At 43.9% G+C, this 18774-nt stretch overlaps 1 protein-coding gene, 1 long non-coding RNA gene and 3 pseudogenes across 2 annotated transcripts; 1 reads left to right on the forward strand and 4 right to left on the reverse strand.

The window, feature by feature from the left end:
• The first annotated feature begins 812 nt into the window (after positions 1-812).
• On the forward strand, positions 813-4587 carry LOC100844454 (disease resistance protein RPP13). Its single transcript, XM_014899109.2, has 3 exons — positions 813-1836; positions 2183-4158; positions 4267-4587. Exons 1-3 carry the CDS (start codon positions 1013-1015, stop codon positions 4356-4358), a joined length of 2892 nt encoding a protein of 963 aa, XP_014754595.2. The 5' UTR covers positions 813-1012; the 3' UTR covers positions 4359-4587.
• Positions 4588-5874: 1287 nt separating this feature from the next.
• Positions 5875-7127, reverse strand: LOC112270643. The gene is made up of 2 exons (XR_002962969.1): positions 6984-7127; positions 5875-6725 (listed from the first exon to the last, which is right to left on the reverse strand). It is a non-coding gene; the product is annotated as an uncharacterized LOC112270643 (long non-coding RNA).
• Positions 7128-8112: 985 nt separating this feature from the next.
• LOC100844764 lies at positions 8113-12264 on the reverse strand (annotated as a pseudogene).
• On the reverse strand, positions 12009-14451 carry LOC100845072 (annotated as a pseudogene).
• Positions 14452-15546: 1095 nt separating this feature from the next.
• Positions 15547-17591, reverse strand: LOC100845381 (annotated as a pseudogene).
• Between the last annotated feature and the right edge of the window lie 1183 nt (positions 17592-18774).

Below are 18774 nucleotides of genomic sequence, written 5' to 3' on the forward strand. Positions count from 1 at the left end.
CGTAAGATCGAGCAGGGTAAGATGTTGTGTGTGTTTTATAAAAAGAAAATTACAAAACTGAACGTTGCTCATACGGTAGTCGTACTAATATTTATCGTAAAATCCTTATAAACATGGCTAGTTAGATTGTGACAAGTAGATGATCTCTTACAAACATGAGAACAATACTAACATTCGACAGGAAGACAGCAGCACGCAAAGCAACCCGAATTGACTTGGTCAACTGATTAGTCGTCGTTCGGTCACCGTCGTCCACACTCTCTCAGCACCACCGACAGGATGGTGAGGAATCCAGCGGTTGGATCGGGAAGTTGTTTTTCCAAGGAGAAAAGGTTGGGAAGAAGGGTCGCTTGGGAGGATAAAGGAGAGCGACGTAGGCAGGACCCACTTGTTCCGCTGCTTATTTTTCGTCAAAAAATGTGATGTATTTAGCTAGCGTAGGAGGCGGCCGCGCGGATGTGTTCGATCCGTCGGTCGTTAACGATCATTTACCTTTAAAAAAAGGCCAATGCCTGATACTCCACACGTAGTGGAGTGGAGTACTATTTTGTAAGAGCATGGCTAAAAAGTTGTATGCGTTTTAGAAAAAGAAAATTAAAACTGAACGTTGCTAGACATGGTAGTCGTACAAACATTGGTCATAAAATCCTTATAAACATGGGTGGTTAGATTTTGACAAGTAGATGATCTTTTATGAACATGCTTATGAACATGAGCACACTACTAATATTTCGGCAGTAAGACGGCAGCGCGCAAAGCAACCGGAATTGACTTGGTCAGCCGAGTCAACGGAGTCGTCGTCGTTGTCGTTCACACTCTCTCCACTCTCCACAGTCCTCAGTCCCTCCCTCACCTCACTCTCTCTCGCCACTCCACACCGCAGCAGGCAGCCCAGGGCGACCAAGATCTGGGAGCAGGCAAATCCATTGCGGACAGCTGCTCCGGGCTCGCATCTGCGGTGGCGCCTCCCCTGGCTCTGCACCCTCCAACAGATCTGAGCGAGAGAGAAGCCATGGATGTGGCGGCGGGGGCGATGCGGCCCCTCCTCGAGAAGCTCGGCCGCCTGCTCGTGGCGGAATACAGCCTGGAGGACCGCGTGAAGAAAGGCGTCAAGTCTCTCCTTGCAGAGCTGGAGATGATGCACGCCGCTCTGCGCAAGGTTGGCGACAAGCCGCGAGAAGAGCTCGACGATCAGGTACTTATCTGGGCAGACAAGGTCAGGGAGCTCTCCTACAGCATGGAAGACGCTGTGGATACTTTCATGGTGCGCGTGGAGGACGACGATGGCCGTGAGCGTGGCCCCAACAACGTCAAGAACAGGGTCAAGAAGTTCCTCAAGCGAACCAAGAAATTGTTCAGCAGGGGTAAGGCTCTCCATGAGATCTCCGACGCCATGGACGAAGCCAGGGAGCTTGCCAAGGAGTTGGGGGACCTGCGCCAGAGGTACATGCTTGACGCCCAGGCTAAGAGTACCATTGATCCCCGCCTCAAGGCTGTGTACAGAGATGTATCGGAGCTCGTTGGCATTGAGGATGGAAGAGACGAATTGATCAAGATGTTGACAGACGGCCATGAGAAGCAACAGGTGAAGACAGTCTCGATTGTTGGATTCGGTGGAATCGGAAAGACAACTCTTGCCAAAGCAGTGTACGACAAGATCAAAGGGCAATTTGGCCGCGGAGCTTTTGTTACAGTGTCTCGCAATCCTGACATAAAAAGGATTTTCAAGAAGATCTTACATCAACTCGACAGGAACAAGTATGCAGCCATCCATGAAGCTGTTAGAGACGAAGGGGAACTCATCGACGAGTTGAGAATGTTTCTTCAGGACAAAAGGTGAGCTGACCATTACTCTGTCCAAGAGATCTGAGCGCAAAATGTTAGTGAATAGCATATTATTCGAAGTGTGTTTTTGTCTTTCTTTGTAGTTCTGCTGCTACTGCCTTGTACTATCAATATTGTTGTACGGTATGCATCTTTCAGTAAACCACTGTCTTTGTAACAAACTACATATCTACATCTTTGATTTAAATTCCTCTAGACAGAATCACCCTACATTCGCTAATTAACATATGTCTTAACTAATTTAGTGATGAATTCCATGTCAGACAGTTGCAATTTGATAGATACTTAGGTATGTCTTGATTGATTTTTAAACTAACCTTCTTAAAATCCTATATAGGTATCTCATCGTAATTGATGACATATGGGATGAAGAGGCGTGGGGAATTATCAAGTGTGCTTTCTCTGAGAGCGGTCTTGGTAGTACTGTGATAACGACAACCCGCAACATCAATGTTTCTAAAGCTTGCAGCATATCAGGTGATGACATGATCTATCAGATGAAACCTCTTAGCGAAGACGACTCCAAGAGCCTCTTCTATAAAAGAATATTTCCTCAAGAGACTGGTTGTCCTCATGAATTGGAACAGGTATCCAAAAACATCTTGAAGAAATGTGGCGGAGTACCACTAGCCATCATTACCGTAGCTAGTCTTTTAGCTACTAGTGATGAACAGATAAAGCCAAAGTATCAATGGGAAACATTACACAATTCTATTGGCCGTGGACTTGCAGAAGGTGGTAGTGTGAAGGACATGCAGAGAATACTATCCTTTAGTTATTATGACCTACCTTCTCATCTAAAGACTTGCTTATTATATCTCAGTATATTCCCGGAAGATTTTGAGATTATGAAAGACCGGTTGATATGGAGGTGGATAGCTGAAGGCTTTGTGCAAGGTGGAAAACAAGAAACTAGACTTTATGAGCTCGGGGAGAGCTATTTCAATGAGCTCGCAAATAGAAACTTGATTCAGCCAGTTTATGATGATCATAAGGTGGTAGCTTGCCGTGTGCATGACATGGTACTTGATCTCATATGTTCCATGTCCAGCGAAGAGAACTTTGTCACTATACTAGATGGTACCCAACAAAGCAAACATAATTTACACAGCAAAGTTCGCCGGTTATCCTTTCAGAATAGCATGTCAGAGCTCACCACACATTGGGTTGATGTCACGAGTATGTCGCAGCTGAGGTCTGTTACTCTCTTTAGAACTGATGTTGATTTGATGCAGACTGCTCTTTCTTGCTTTCAAGTTCTGCGTGTATTGGATTTAGAAGGTTGCAATTTTGGGAAAAGTGGCCACAAGATTGATCTTAAGCCAATTGAGAATTTATTGCACCTGAGGTACCTAGGGCTACGAGTAGGAGGTACATGTGTTGGCGTTCTCCCTGTAGATATCGGAAAGTTAAAGTTTCTGGAGACTTTGGATTTAAGAAGTGGATCAGAGGAGCCATTAGTGGTGCCATCAAGTGTTGTTCAGCTAAGACATTTGATGTGCCTACACCTTTATTGGAAGAATACAAAAATACCGACTGGGATGGGGAACCTGGCGTCCTTAGAAGAGGTGACTGGACTGTGGGTTGATGGTTCTTCCGCTATTGAGAAAGAGCTAGGCCAGTTGCAGGAGCTGAGGGTGCTTGAGATTTATGTGTGTGTGGATGATGAGAGCGTGTGTAGTTCTTTGGTGGCGTCCCTGGGCAATCTACGGAAATTGCAAAGTCTAACAATATGGAATGATGGCAAATCAAGGTTTGATGTCTGCTGGAACAGCTTGGTGCCCCCTCCTTACCTAAGTAGCATTGAGTTTTGTTACTGTACCTCGACATTGCCAACTTGGATTAATTCAGCATCGCTTCCGCTCCTCTCCTCCCTGACATTAGGTGTGGATAGAGTGTGTCTGGAGGTTGATATTCAGATCCTTGGGAAGCTGCCCGCTCTCTGTGATCTCAAGATATTCACCACCAAAGCTCAGTGCACTCGCGTAGAAAGGTTCATCGTTGGCGCTGATGCATTCCCATGTTTGAGGGAGTGCGGTTTCGGTTATTTTCAGACTGGGCCATCTATGTTTCCACGAGGAGCTATGCCAAGGCTTGAAATCCTCCTGTTCTGTGCCCGAGCGTCGCACATCGCTAGTGGAGAACTGGACGTCAGCATGGAGCACCTCCCTTCCCTGCAGAGAGTCCGCGTTATCCTTTGGCGTGAGAAAGCAGCTGGCGGCACTTCAGACGAGTTTGAGGAAGCAAAAGCTGCGCTGAGGCTTGCAGCAGACGCCCATCCCAACCGCCCCACCCTTCTTATCGATCATTATCGTAAGTCCGTTCTCTCAGCTGGCGTGTGTAGGCATTAATTAATTAACTTAGATGTCTCTCCCTCACCAAACAATGTCTACATGCTCATTCCTTCTTTTTGTTTATCAGATACTCCCTTGGAATCGGAAGAAGATGAAGAAGAGGAGCATGCAGATTCAGGAGTTGCCGCCGGCCCGGGACAGACTGAGAAAGCGAGCTAGCTAGCAACCCATCCCCATCCTCGTCCAATTCGAATCTGCAGGTGATTAAGCAGTAGCTGGCAGCCTATCCCCATACGTGCATGTGTGTATTAATTTTTTCAATCTACGCGATATAGTATATGTAGTCCCAAAGTTTAGCACCGTCATGTATACGACTGTCTACTTTAACCCAAATTTATTTGTTGTTTGACTTTCGTACAAATAAGAAAAAAACGACGTGACTACGCAACTTCCGTGTGCCCAACATATAGCCTTCGCAATTCTATCTATTATATACTACTAGTACAGTACCCGTGCGTTGCCACGGTCTCTTAAACATGTGCACGCGAAAATTCATGTTTATACAAAACATAACAATATAATTGGACATTCAAGCAAAATGATCTCGGGGCCGATGCTAGAAGCCGTGGCCACGGACATGGCACCCAGTCCACGCCGCCCGCCCGCCGTGGTTGGCGTCAGAGCACGTGGTGACGCAGTGCACGAGGAACTGTGCGGCGGTGGATAGCGCCGATCAGCCCTGGACCCCTTTGCTCGTCTCTTGCAAGATAATCTAATCCGGCGCAGACACGTATCGAGAACGGTCACCGCAGGGAGGTGCTGCGCGGGCAGTTGAGTCGGCGGGAAGACAGCACTATGGGAATAGGAATAGGAAGGTTCGATGGAGTGTAAGGAGACACAGAAAATCAGAACATGCACGAAAATTGATGCATGATGGACGACGACGACGAAGGAAACCTTCTTGCTTTTATTATTAGGGATTATTATATTTTGTTATACCCTCAAACCCATGTTCGAGGGTATGCCATTTCTATCGTTTTCAGACTGGGCCATATATGTTTCCACGAGGAGCTCTGCCAAGGCTTGAATACCTCTGGTTCTCTGCCCGAGCATCGCACATTACAGGTGGTGAACTGGACGTCAGCATGGAGCACCTCCCTTCCCTCCAGCAAGTCGGCGTTTGGCTTTGGCCTGAGAAAGCAGCTGGCGGCACTTCAAACGAGTGTGAGGAGGCAGATGCTGCAGTGAGGCTTGCAGCAGACGCCCATCCCAACCGCCCCACCCTTGCGATCTATCATCATTGTAAGTCCATTCTCTCAGCTGGCGTGTGTAGACATAAATTAATTTACTGAGACGTCTCTTCGTCACCAAACATTGTCTACTTACTCATTCCTTCTCTTTTTTTATCAGCTTGTCCCTTCAAATCGTATGAAGATGAAGAAGAGGAGCATGCAGATTCAGGAGTTGTAACCGGCCCGGGATCGACTGAGAAAGTGAGCTAGCGAGTTTAGCTAGCAACCCATTACCATCCTCGTCCAATTCAAATCTGCAGGTAACTAAGCAGCAGTTGGCAGCCTATCCCCATACCTGTTTGTGCGTATTAGTTTTTTCAATCTACACGAGATAAGTATATGTAGTCCCAAAGTTAGCACCGTCATGTATACGACTGTCTAGTGTCTACTGTAACCCAAGTTTATTTGTTGTTTCACTTCCGTACAAAAAAAAACGACATGACTACACAACTTCCGTGTGCCCAATATATAGTCTTAGCAATTCTATTGTACAGTAATATACTATCACAAGAGCTGGAACAAAACTGTTCTTCGCTTCTGACAATACTATATGTTTCACCATGCATGGAACTTTTTTGCAGCTACAAGATTCATTACAAAAGACCACATAGTTCACTTTCCAAAATAATCTTTCCAGCCATCTAAATAACACATATCCAACTCTGAAGTCCTCTACAGACTTAACCAGTTACATTTTCCTGATGCTCCCTCCGATAATCTCTGCTACTATATATGTACTCGCTAGTAGTTGAACTCTGGCCCTGATTTATTGATCAAATAATCGTCCGTTAACTTGGATGAACAACTCTGTTTTCCTGCAGCTTCAGCTTAATTACCAGGAGTTGGAATTGTTGTTCATACCACACCGGCCTCCATCGATCTCACCCCTCTTGCACTTCCAAGAAACAACCAAGTGACATTGATTTGATCGATACGCAGTAAAGCACTTTGCCCTGTTTCTATATCGATTTGCTTGTTCCTGGTGCCAATTCGGAAAAACCTTGCACTTGTAACTGTATTATGTATTTATTGTCTTCCTTTGGGTTCATTTCATTCTGTTAGCAAGCAGCTTAGTTAATGCTGGAGCTGGAAGGATGCATCTCGCTTGCATATGTACGGAAGCTTCATGTTGGCTGTCTAGCAATTTAATCTGTTTCTGTTCTCTGACGGTTATGATGGATAAAAAAATTCAGAGCTCTGAAATCAAAGTGAATGATCCTTGACACCCACAGACATCCCAGATTCGCAGTACACCCTGTGTGGACAGGACACTGAAGGATGGCCTGGCGTGGTACTATAGCAAATGTGTGTTAATCGTCAAGCGAATGATTCTTCATTGTTGTTTATGATTCGCAATCCTTCCAGGAATTGGGTCGAATTCGGTGGTGGGGATTGCATTCCCCTTTCGTTTGGTGCATATTCAGACCTAAGACTAAGAGCATCGAAAAAGACCACCACCCAAAATAAAACCTACTAGCTGATAGAACACAGGACAATCCAATCCCCTCGCAAGGAAAGCAGGAAGAACGGGGGAAAGGGAGAACGTACGTACACGGAAGCGGGTGGAGACGTGTTTCCCCTGCTTGGGTCCAGCGTATTCTTCGATCGCTCCTTCTCTTCCTAACTCCGCCTGCTTCTGCTTATTCCGCCGCCTCTCTAGGAATCGCCGCCCGCCGTCGCCATGGAAGAAGAAGAAGAATCGAGTTTTGGGCCGATTGGTTATGGGCCGGCCTAATTAATACCCGCGATCCGCCTAATAACAGGCCCACGGCGTCGATTTATATAGCTCTAAAAAAACTGACCTGATAAATATTCTGTCGTGTTGTTTTCGTCAGTTTGGGCAAACATGCATAGGCACTCAGTTTGAACAGATGGGCTATATATTCTCAACTTAGTACTGTAAGTACGGAGTACATATAAATATAAAGTACAGAAAATACATGCGCATATTTCTCTCAATAAGGAAAAGGGATACAAATTTTCTTTGTGCGCCAATTTTCATTTCATCAAACTAGAGAGACTATACAGACTGACACTGTAGCCGTCCGACAACAAGGGTCTCATCAGTAGGGACGTGGTCGCCATTACAAGAGCGAATGCAGCTGCTGCGACGACATGTGTATGCTTTCAGCTGTTGCTTAATCAACCAAGCCGACGTGATGGATTGCCAAAGTCCGCCCATTTCCCTTCTGCCTTTCGAGATGTTCCACGGATAATCTTGTCCCAAAATCTTCAAAAGGAAGAAGGGCATTGAGTCATATTCTCCCATTGCGCGGGCTGGATCATGTATCTCTTGTAGCTATCTTGTCCGTTGGGCTGTTTGCAGGCACTTGTTTGCCTTTAAGAACTAACCTAACCAGAAGAAGAGCAGTTGGTATTTAGGCATAATTCCTGATGGTCGAGTTAGTTCTTGAAATTGCACTCCAGGGATAGCAAATGTAGCTGCTGAGCCGTAGTAGTAAACTTCACTTGGACATGTCCATTTCCGTATCAATGTGTCTTTCCTCCAGGGGTTGAGCTGATTGATCGGAATCTTGTGCCACACAGATGGGATGCAGGATTCTTTGATTTTGTCTTGTTGACTTGGCTTCATCATTTTCATTCAATTAATCTGGTTGCTGTCTTTGAAGCATCTGCAACCATTTGAGCTCTTCACTAGCATAGAGAACACCATACGCAGCTTGAAATATAAAACCCTGGTGCTGGACAAAATAAATCAAACGTACTTGGCTAGTACGAAGATGAATTTCGTGCACATGCCTTAACCAGTTCCGTTAACTAGCTTCACTAAAAGGAATATATTACATAGAGAACACACTGGGTGACAAATCAACCAGAAAATACATCACAAATGCACAATGGACCAAGTGACCTTCACTAGCATCTTATAGTTGCCGCAAGTGATTTTCTCTTCATCATAGAAGTTGCGCCTTGGAGCAGCTGCAAAGGTCAACAGCAGCATTTCATCAACAGAGACACCGACTACGCGCTGAGCTGTTTGCAAAACTCCGTTGTCACCAGCAGTTAGAACATCACTCAATTTGCTATCATGTAACATAATGTCGCATGGAACGCCGGTAGTGCGAGCAAGGATTTTCCCATGGAAATGAACAGGCCCCTCAAGGATCCTGATCTCAACAGTGCCCTCCACCGCGTTCCTTCTAAATGTGTAGTTTAAATCCAATGTACTGTGCATGCTGACAAGTGTTTCCGTTTCAAGTCTATGTTTGGGCGGCAATGACAGTCTGAAGATGCCATCAACCACTATTAAGCCTTTGCTAAGCCTTTCATCCTTGACCTTTCAGCCATTCACATCTGTTACCTTCAGATCAATTTCAAAGAATATTGAATCGTATATCATCAGTCCTAGTCCTCTCTTCGGGCCAGTCAAAATCAACGAATCATTCTGCAGAAATTTGCATAGATAGATTCATGGTATTAGTTACATTTGAGTCACAAACAAGGCTTCCAAAATAGATAATTTTCCGGTGCACTTTACTGCTAAAATTATTTGCTGCAAGGCAATCGATTGGATTATTGGTGATCTTTCAAATCAACGTCATACAAAATAGATACCAGCCTGACAAACTAACATACTCATCGATCACGTTCATCATTCAGGTATATACTATACAAATAAACAAATAAGGATATTGATTTACTATACTTGATAACCTTTTGGAGCAACATAACATTCACTTGAGTATAGCCTTGGTTAAATTATCATACTTGATTTAGAATCACGCAAAATTGCATAATGTATAGTGCACTGCCAACTACCTTAGTGTTACAACCTCCGTTAAGATGTTGTAGTTTTGTTCTAGTTTTATAGTAGAATATACTGATATCTACACTATCAAACAAGTACTATGAAAATATATACCATGATAGATTTAATAAAACTAAGTTAGAGTTATAGATGTTGGTAGATTTTTTTATAAACTTCGTCTTATAGTTCGAAGCAGAGGGAGTATGTTTTAAGATGTACCTATAAAAGGGTGTGCTGCCTACGAATAACAAACAACAATGAGTCATTCACTTGACGATTAACATGCATGTGCTAGTCCATTAATAATTTGCCAATGTAAAGAAAATAAATCAAGATGTGCCAATTTATCAGATGACTGATACGTGAGGCAGAGAAAGCGACAATACAACAAATACACTAGTGGGGAATTATGTGTTTAGAATTGTATTGGATACTGTAAGAGACATATAAATTTTATGAAATACTTTTTAGAAAAGATATTTTTCATGTACATTTTGTTTACTGCTAAAATTATTCGCTGCAAGGCAAACAATTGAAGTATTGATGAACAAAATGAAAAAAGATACCAGCACAACAAACTAATAGATCCGTCTATCAGGTTCATCATCCAAGTATATACTGTATTTCCAAGAAAAAACACTATGGAATGAGTGGTGTTCCTGCATAATTTCCCAGAACACAATATGAACAGTATATAGTAATAGCAATCTATTGATTTACTGCACTAGGCACGATACTTGCAGCAAAATAATATTCACTTCAGTATAGTCTTGGTTAAATTAATCATATTGGATTCAGAATCCCCAAAATTGCATAGTTCAGTGCCAACAACCTTGGTGTTAACGTTTAAGATGTTCCTATCAGAGGGTGTGTGTTGCCTAGGAATCACAAACAACAATGAAGATTTATTACTTGACGGTTAACATGCATTTGCATCTCATTACAAATTCGCCAAAAATAAATAAATCAAGATGTGGCAATAAATCAGATTACTGATATGAGAAACAGAGAAGCGCCAAGGCAGGAAATAAACCAGTGAGGAATTAATGTGTCAAGAAGTGTATAGGATATTTTAAGAGGCAAATGAAATTTATGATGTAGTTCTGTCTGCGGCCACGAGTAAACTAAAGAATATCACTAACCAAGTAGTTTCGCTTACAGAAAAGTATAAGCCATTCTCATTTAGCAATTGGGGAAAAAAGTAATACCTTTGAGCGGATGACCTGGCAATTGTCCTCGTCACGGTGGAATACATAGACACGTTGCCGATCCATACTATCCCTGGCTATGACGTTACCATAGACATTGAATGGGTAGCCATAGTCAGAGGAAACAATCTTGACTGACACAACATTTGCCAAGTTACACAACACGAAGCCCTCTCTGAAGATTCTATCCGTATTGTGCATTGCACCAAAAGTTGCTGTCAAAACAAAGGAAGAGTCACTTCAAGGCGCAGAAAATATATAAAATACACATTGGAATGGTCCATTGCAAACAGAAACAAGTGGACCTCTTTGATTGTTTCCCAATTTTATTTTACTACAAATTGCAATCAATGAATGAATCAAACGGCGTATGTATGAAAGAGAGCATAGAATGAGCTAGAAGAATTGTCATAGGTGTATCCATCAACATAGCAATAAAGCATCATAATTTGACCCTAGACATTGGGATATGCAAGACACTGGGTCATGAACATTGGCTGCAAAACCCCTTCCCCGTGGTGCCTTTCGGGGATTCGGATTCCATAGCATCGCGGGGCAGAGTCTAATCACCTACTAGTGTTTATGTGAAGAAACAAAAAGAACAGGATTCGGCTTCCAAAACATGGCTGCGCAGAGTCTAATCACCTACTAGTGTTTATGTGAAGAAACAAAAAGAACAGGATTCGGCTTCCAAAACATGGCTGCGCAGAGTCTAATCACCTACTAGTGTTTATGTGAAGAAACAAAAAGAACAGGATTCGGCTTCCAAAACATGGCTGCGCAGAGTCTAATCACCTACTAGTGTTTATGTGAAGAAACAAAAAGAACAGGATTCGGCTTCCAAAACATGGCTGCGCAGAGTCTAATCCCCTAGTACTAGTGTTTACGTGAAGAAACAAAAAATCAAACTCCATTGTTTGGTGCAGCTTGAGTCAAATTAGGTGGTGGCAATTGATTACAGATCACCTAATGTCGAATCACAACATTGGGCTACAGTTGGGTGGTTGATCTAACAGGGCAATTCAACACATCGAATCCATAGGAAATCTGGAACGAACGGGGAAGGGGAGGGGGGGGGGGGGGGGGGCGTACGTACACTCCGCGTCGAGGTCCAAGTTCCGGTGGCGGAAGCGGGTGAAGACGTGCTTCCCCTGCTTGGGGTCGTAGTCGCTGAACCTAGGGTCCAGAGGATTCTTCTTCACCTCCGCCTGCTGCTGCTCCTCTTCCTGCTTCTGCTTCGTCCGCTACCGCGCATCCGCCCGCCTACTCCTCCCCTCTACCGCCATGGAGGAAGGAGAATCGCCGCCCGCCATGGGAGAAGATGAAGAATCGAGCTAGGGCTCTTTGGGGGCTCCCAGAGATTATTTGATCGAGGACGGGGAAAGAGGGTGATATTATTAACACTTCGACCGCTTGGTTGTGGGCCCGCGGAAGAAAATTCGGCCCGAATCCGACCTCGATAAAGCAAAGGAGTGTAATGCAGTAGTACTCTACTCCTTGCCGTACTGTGATGGTGAAATTTTCACTGTTTAAACGGGGGGCCCTTTAAACGTGTGCAAGTTTAATTAAGTTAGTATCAAGATTAATTAGAATCAATCAATGAAAGAACACGCGGTTTTTCATTCTCAATTACTCTTACTTTTAACACGTTATCACGCATGTAGTTGTACCATCACATACATACCATCACAAAGCAAAGACAGAGAAGGGAAAATTGCCACAAGGCAAGGAATGTTGATATAGGATCTAGTCCCCATCTTCTGTATCCTCTTCCGACTACCTACGCCATGGACCACAAGGGACGCCAGCAAACTTACCGTAGACGTCGTGTCTCCATCGCCTTCTGCCCTATTCATGGCTTCAGCCCGTGCCCGACACGGGATGCTCCCGCTCTCCCATCTCCTCTGTCGGCTCCACCGGTGACGGCGCCAGCGAACGAGCCTTCACCACCGTCAGCCCCCACGCCGAGGTTCGCCGCCTCCTCCACAATCAGAAATTTACATCAAAAAACGCAATAGACCAAGTGACCTTCACTAGCATCTTATAGTTGCCGCAAATGATTTTCTTTTCATCATAGTAGTTGCGCCGTGGAGTAAACTCAACAGTAGTGACACCAACTGGAGCAGCCACAAAAGTCAACAACAGCATCTCATCCACAGATACACCGACTACGCGTCGAGCTGTCTGCAAAACTCCATTGTCACCAGCGGTTAGAACACCACTCAATTTGCTATCATGTAGCAAAATGTCACATGGAACGTTGGTAGCGCGTGCAAGGATATTCCCATGGAAATGAACAGGCCCTTCAAGGATCCTGATCTCAACAGTGCCCTCCACTGCGTTCCTTATAAATGTGTAGTTTAAATCCAATGTGCTGTGCATGCTGACAAGTGCTTCGGTTTCAACCCTATGTTTGGGTGCAAATGACAGTCTGAAGATGCCATCAACCACCATTAAGCCTTTGCTAAGTCTTTCATCCTTGACCTTTCGTCCACTCACATCCGTTACCTTCAGATCAAGTTCAAAGAATATTGAATCGTATATCATCAGTCCTATCTTCGGGCCAGTCAAAATCAACGAATCGTTCTGCAAAAGAAATTTCCATGGATAGATTTATTGTGTTACAACAAAACATGGTTCTTAGGATAGTAATTACAGGTGCATCTCGTTTGCAAACGCTATGGAATGAAACAGATACCAGCACAACAAACAAATATATCCACCTATCGGGTTCATCATCCAAGTACATACTGTACAAAAAAACTTATTTTTCAAGAAAACACTGTAGAATGAATAGTGTTTCCCGGAACATAATATGAAGACTATACAATATTTCAAATAAGCATGTTGATTTACTGCACTGGGTAGCATATTTGCACATACATGATATTCACTTGAGTATAGTCTTGGCTAAATTATCATATTGGATTTAGAATCCAACAAAATTGCATAGCTCACTGCCAACTACCTTTGTGTTGACGTTTAAGATGTTCTGATTAAAGAGTGTGCTGCCTATGAATCACAAACAAAAAAAATGAATGAATCGTTCACTTGAAGCTTAACACGCATCTGCATGTGCATCTCCATTAAGGATTTTCCAATTCAAGATGTGGCAATTTATTATATGGCGAAACAGAGAAAGCACCAATACAAGAAATACATCAGTGGGGAATTATGTCTAGAAGTGTATTAGATACCGTGAGACACAAATAAGTTTTATGATCTAGTTCTGTCACTAAAAGCCAGGAAATAAACTACTGCATATCACCAACTGAGAAATTATACTCACTGGAAAAGTAGAAGCTGCTCTCATTTAGCAGGAAAAAGGGTAATACCTTTGAACGGATCAACTGGCAATTGTCTTTATCGCGCCGGAATAAATAGACGCATTGGCGATCCAGACTGTCCCTGGCTAAGACGGTACCATGGACATTTAATGGATAGCCAGTCAGTGGAAACAATCTTGACCGATACAACATTCACCAAGTTAGACAACTCGAATTCACTTGGCAACATTCAGCTGCTGCGACATATGCTTTCAGTCGCTTAATCCACCTAGGGCGGTGTGATGAATTACTGAAGATCCGCTCATTTGGCTTCATCTTTCCAGATCTTGGAAGGATAATCTTGTCCCAAATCTTCACGGGAGAATGACATTGAGCAAGCAGGTGTATGGGTATCCTCGTGTAGCTATGTTGTAGGCTAGATCATGTATTTGACCATCCTCGCGGAGCTATGTTGTCCCTTGGCCAGTCTGCAGGCACTTTGTTTTCTTTGAAGAACTAGCCTAGGCAGAAGAAGAGCGGTTTGGTATCTACACAGAATTCCTGATGGTCAAGTTAGATCTTCAAATTGCACTTTAGAGTTAGCTAATATTGCTCTTGAATAGTAGTAAACTCCAATTGGCATGTCCACTTTCGTATCAACGTGTCTTCCACTCCAGGGGTTAAGCTGATTATCTGAATCTGGTGCCACAGGTGGGATGCAGAATTCTTGGACTGCTTGTTTTTTTTCTCGAACACACCGAGCGGTGTGTCATTTTCATTAAGAAGAAAGCGCAAGAAGCGCAAATACGAAAGGGGCAAAGGTGAGACCCAACAGGCCTCAAAACAAGAGGAAAACTGTACAGCAAAGCAAAGAGAACAGAGCTAAGCGGGGGGGGGGGGGGGGGGGGGGGGCGGGGAGGGGGAGACGCTCTAGAGCTCGAGCGCCCGCGGCCCTCCAAAGGTCGGCCTCCCCAAGAATATCCTCGGCAAGACGCGCAGCCACCGGTCGAGCGCCTTCAAAGACACAATCGTTCCGGAGCCGCCAAATGCGCCAAAGGGAGAGGTTGATGAGCGACCGAACCGACTTGACCTTGCCACGAAGCCTAAGAGCGCCCTTGGAAAGCCACTCCGAGAGGTCCTCCGAAGGGCGGGGTAAGCAACGAAGCACGCCTGCTTTAGAGAAGACCTCATGAAGGACCGATTTGGAGAAAGGGCAGTCCAAGAGGAGATGCCGCAGAGTCTCCGGGGCCTGATCGCAGAGCGGACAGAGCGCGTTGAAAGGGAGATGTCGGCGCTCCAAGCGATCCGCCATCCAACACCGATTAGCAGCCGCGAGCCACACCCAAATCCGACATTTAAGCGGAGTCCAACACCGCCAAATCTTGGACTGCTTGTTGTTGACTTGGCTTCTCTTCTTTCATTCAGTTAATCCAGCTGTTGTCTTTGAAGCATCTTCAACCATGGATGTACTCCTAGTACTGAACCTACTGCAAAACTTTGGCATATGTACGCTCTTATAGAATTATACCATCACAGCATCCATCTTCCCGGGATTTGGCTGTTGTACATCCGTCTTCGACCAGGATGATAACCGACGAGGCATTAGGTTTGGTGCTAACCCAACTGTCAGCAGGTCGTGCAAGGGGGCTCCAAGGATCCACCACCGACTTGTTTTCAGTAAGATATATTAAAGAAGATGAAATAAATCTTGCTGCAAAGATATAGGAATGCTCTGCAAACATACAAGGTAGAAATACCATGGAAACATACAAGGCGGCGAATAATCATACAAAGATGAACTTACTCAATGTCAACACATATATATGTTAACTGAATCCTTTAGGTGGCCAGGTAGATGCGGGTTGGTGCGATCTAATGCTGCAGCAATGACACCATTAACATCTGCAACTTCTTGTTTGTCATATAGCAGTTAAAGAAATAGATCAGTGCATATGCTAAAACTACGAAGAATTATGTATAAAAAACTGACAGAAACTGCAGCACGAAAAATAAAACAATCAGGCAGGTGAGTTTCATGGAATGGCATACATACATAGATTGAAAGCTTCAATTGCCAATTTGCCATATAAAATGGGTGAAGAGCGCACACCAGAAATTGCATCAGAAGAACACAATGGACCAAGTGACCTTCACTTCCATCTTATAGTTACCTTCCATGATTTTCTCTTGCTCATGACCGTTGCGCCTTGGAGTAAACTCAACAGTGTCGAGACCATCTACAGCAGTGGCAACAGTCAACAGCAGCTTCTCATCCACAGAGACACGGACTACGCTGCGTGCTGTTTCCATGACTCCAATGTCACAAGCAGTTAACATGCCACTCAATTTGTTATCATGCAGCACAATGTCGCATCAAACGCTGGAAGTGTGAGCGATGATTTTCCCATGGAATTCAACAGGTACCTCAAGGATCCTGATCTCAACAGTACCCTCCACCGTGTTAGTCATAAATGTGTAGTTAGATCCAGTGTGCTGTGCATGCTGACAAGTGTTTTCATTTCAACCCAATGTTTGGGCGAAAATTACAGTCTGAAGATGCCATCAACCACCATCAAGCCTTTGCTCAGTATTTCATCATTGACCTCTATACCACTCACATCCGTTACCTTTAAATTAATTTCAAAGTGTCGAATCGCATATCATCAATCCCCTCTTTGAGCCAGTCAAAATCAACAAATCATCCTGAAAAGAAATTTGCATAGATAGATTCAAGGTGTTAGTTACGTTTGAATCACAAAACAAGGCTCTTATAATAGATAATTTTGAAGTGCATTTTGTTTGCTGCTAAAATTATTCGCTATAATTCCCGTCAAAAACATATATTCGCTATAAGGCAAACAATTGGAGTATTGGTAGCCTTTCAAATCAACATCATATGAAACAGATACCAGCACGACAAACTAATATATTCATCGATCATGTTCAACGTCCAAGTATATACTGTACAAATAAACAAATAACATATTTTTTTCAAGAAAAACACTATAGAACGAATGGTGTTCCTGTACAATTTACCAGAACATAATAATAAGAGTAATAAATATTCCAAACAAGCATATTGACTTGCTACACTTGATACCATAGTTGCATCAACAGAATATTCACTTGAGTACAGTCTTGGTTAAATTAGCATACTGGATTTTGGATCATACAAAATTGCATATATATTAAAAACAGAAAATAAAAAATAAAAAACAGAAAATTAAAAAATCAGCTAAGAATCCCCACTTCCAATGCTAGTCACAAATTTCAGACGCTAAGGCTGCCTCCGCTTTTCATGCCGCAGGCCAAAAAATCATGAAACGTTTGACGACTCGTTTGGTAGAAATGCCATGGATGAGCCCAGGATTAGAGTTCACAACTGCATATTGGCCGGTATTTTTATCCTGGCGTCAGCATATAAGCACAGCGCTGTAGATGCTCTAATTTTATATTTTTGGGGGCGCTTATGATCCAAAAGGATTTAATCTCAGGTAAAAAATACTAAAACTCGTACAGACCACCAGAATACAATGGACTGAAACATGAAATCCGGAACAAACATCGAAAGGGGGCGTGGTTTACGTACATTCCGCATCGAGATCGATATTGTGGCGGCGGAAACGGGTGAAGACGTGCTTCCCCTGCTTCGGGTCGTAGTCACTGAACCTAGAGTCCTGCTGCTCCTCTTCTTGCTTCTGCTTCTTCCGATGCTGTCGTCCTCCCCTCTCCCACCATGGAAGAAGAATTGTAATATCGCTAAGAGAAGCGCTGATTGCTCCGAAGAGAACCACAGATGTCATGAGACTGAGAGAACGCCACTCCTGATAATTATCTGCAAGTCCTGAAACTCCTGGTAGGCACCCTCTGAAATGGGGAGAGAAAAAGGTCCTGGGTATTTTCGGCACAACCAGCATCTCTGACAGAGATCGCACTATCATTAGAGAAGGAGAAGCAGCGGGGGAATTGCAACGCCAAAGGAGCCTCATTCCACTTTTCGTGCCAAAAGGAGATAGTGACACCATCACGAACGGAACAGGAAGCGACGGCCTTGAATTTGGGAGTCAGACTGATGACATGCTTCCACCGGAAGGAGCCTCTGGGCTCTTGTAACCAAAGATCCTGGGGCGTGATTAGAGTCATAAAGATTCCAAACCAAATTCATCCAGGGAATATAAAGAAAGTTGAGAAATTTACGAAGATGTTTCTTAAGATGAGCCTCTTTTATAACTGCAAGATACAAAAAAAACAGCCTACCTTTCTTCTTAGACCTATAAACCTGATCCCAAGCTGCCAGCGCCTAGCATTTACCCAAAAAATCAATTTTTCCCATAAACAGATGTGCAACCTTTTGCTGATTTCTAACTTGGTAGTTTCCAGGAGCTGCAGGACACTCATGGTGTAAGTCGGAAGAACCAAAAGCACCGATTTGACAACCAAACCGTGCCCCCCAAAGGACAGGGCGGAAGAACACATAGCAAGGCACCTCTCCATACGATCAATGATAGGCATGAAATCCCGAAGTTGTGCTCCTTGTAATTAAGCTATTTTTTTTAATCCGGTCACTATTGCAAGCTCCATGTGTTGTCGATGGCAATGTTGTTTTGAGTATATTTTGCAATACTGTTTTTGTTTGTATGTCTATCACCTATTGACAAGTGAGGATTCTGGTGTTTCAGAAAACCAACATATGCAGTTTCTCTTGTTAGCAAACCCTCCCAGCATGTTAGCAATTTTACCTCTTGTGCGTCAGCTCAATTTGCAGCAAAAAATAATCGGCCTGTAGCATCCCTCAGAACCACTCCATTATCAAGTCTCTGGTTTGGAGGCTACACCAACATTGACAGAAACCTCAAGAATCGGCTATTTGCAATGCTGAGGGATTCCGTGTAACTTCCCACACACTTTAGAGATCTCGCACGAGGTTTATACTTCTGCACAAGCAGCAGCTTATTGCAGACGTGCCAGATTCCCCACAAGTAGCAGCAGTGTCGTACTTCCAGCAGCTCATCTGAGACATCCCAGATTCGCAGCACGCCCAGCCTTAGCAAAGTCTTCCAACCTTGACCGTTCGACGACAAACATCTGTTACCTTTAGAG

The sequence above is a fragment of the Brachypodium distachyon genome, chromosome 2, assembly GCF_000005505.3.
Source record: "Brachypodium distachyon strain Bd21 chromosome 2, Brachypodium_distachyon_v3.0, whole genome shotgun sequence".
Taxonomy (NCBI): Eukaryota; Viridiplantae; Streptophyta; class Magnoliopsida; order Poales; family Poaceae; genus Brachypodium; species Brachypodium distachyon.

Bases quoted from the DNA above. Each gene is read 5' to 3' on its own strand.
- LOC100844454 (XM_014899109.2), top strand. From the start codon at position 1,013: ATGGATGTGGCGGCGGGGGCGATGCGGCCCCTCCTCGAGAAGCTCGGC. The intron at 1,837-2,182 runs GTGAGCTGACCA...AATCCTATATAG, and splicing joins ATGTTTCTTCAGGACAAAAG to GTATCTCATCGTAATTGATG. The intron at 4,159-4,266 runs GTAAGTCCGTTC...TTTGTTTATCAG, and splicing joins CCTTCTTATCGATCATTATC to ATACTCCCTTGGAATCGGAA.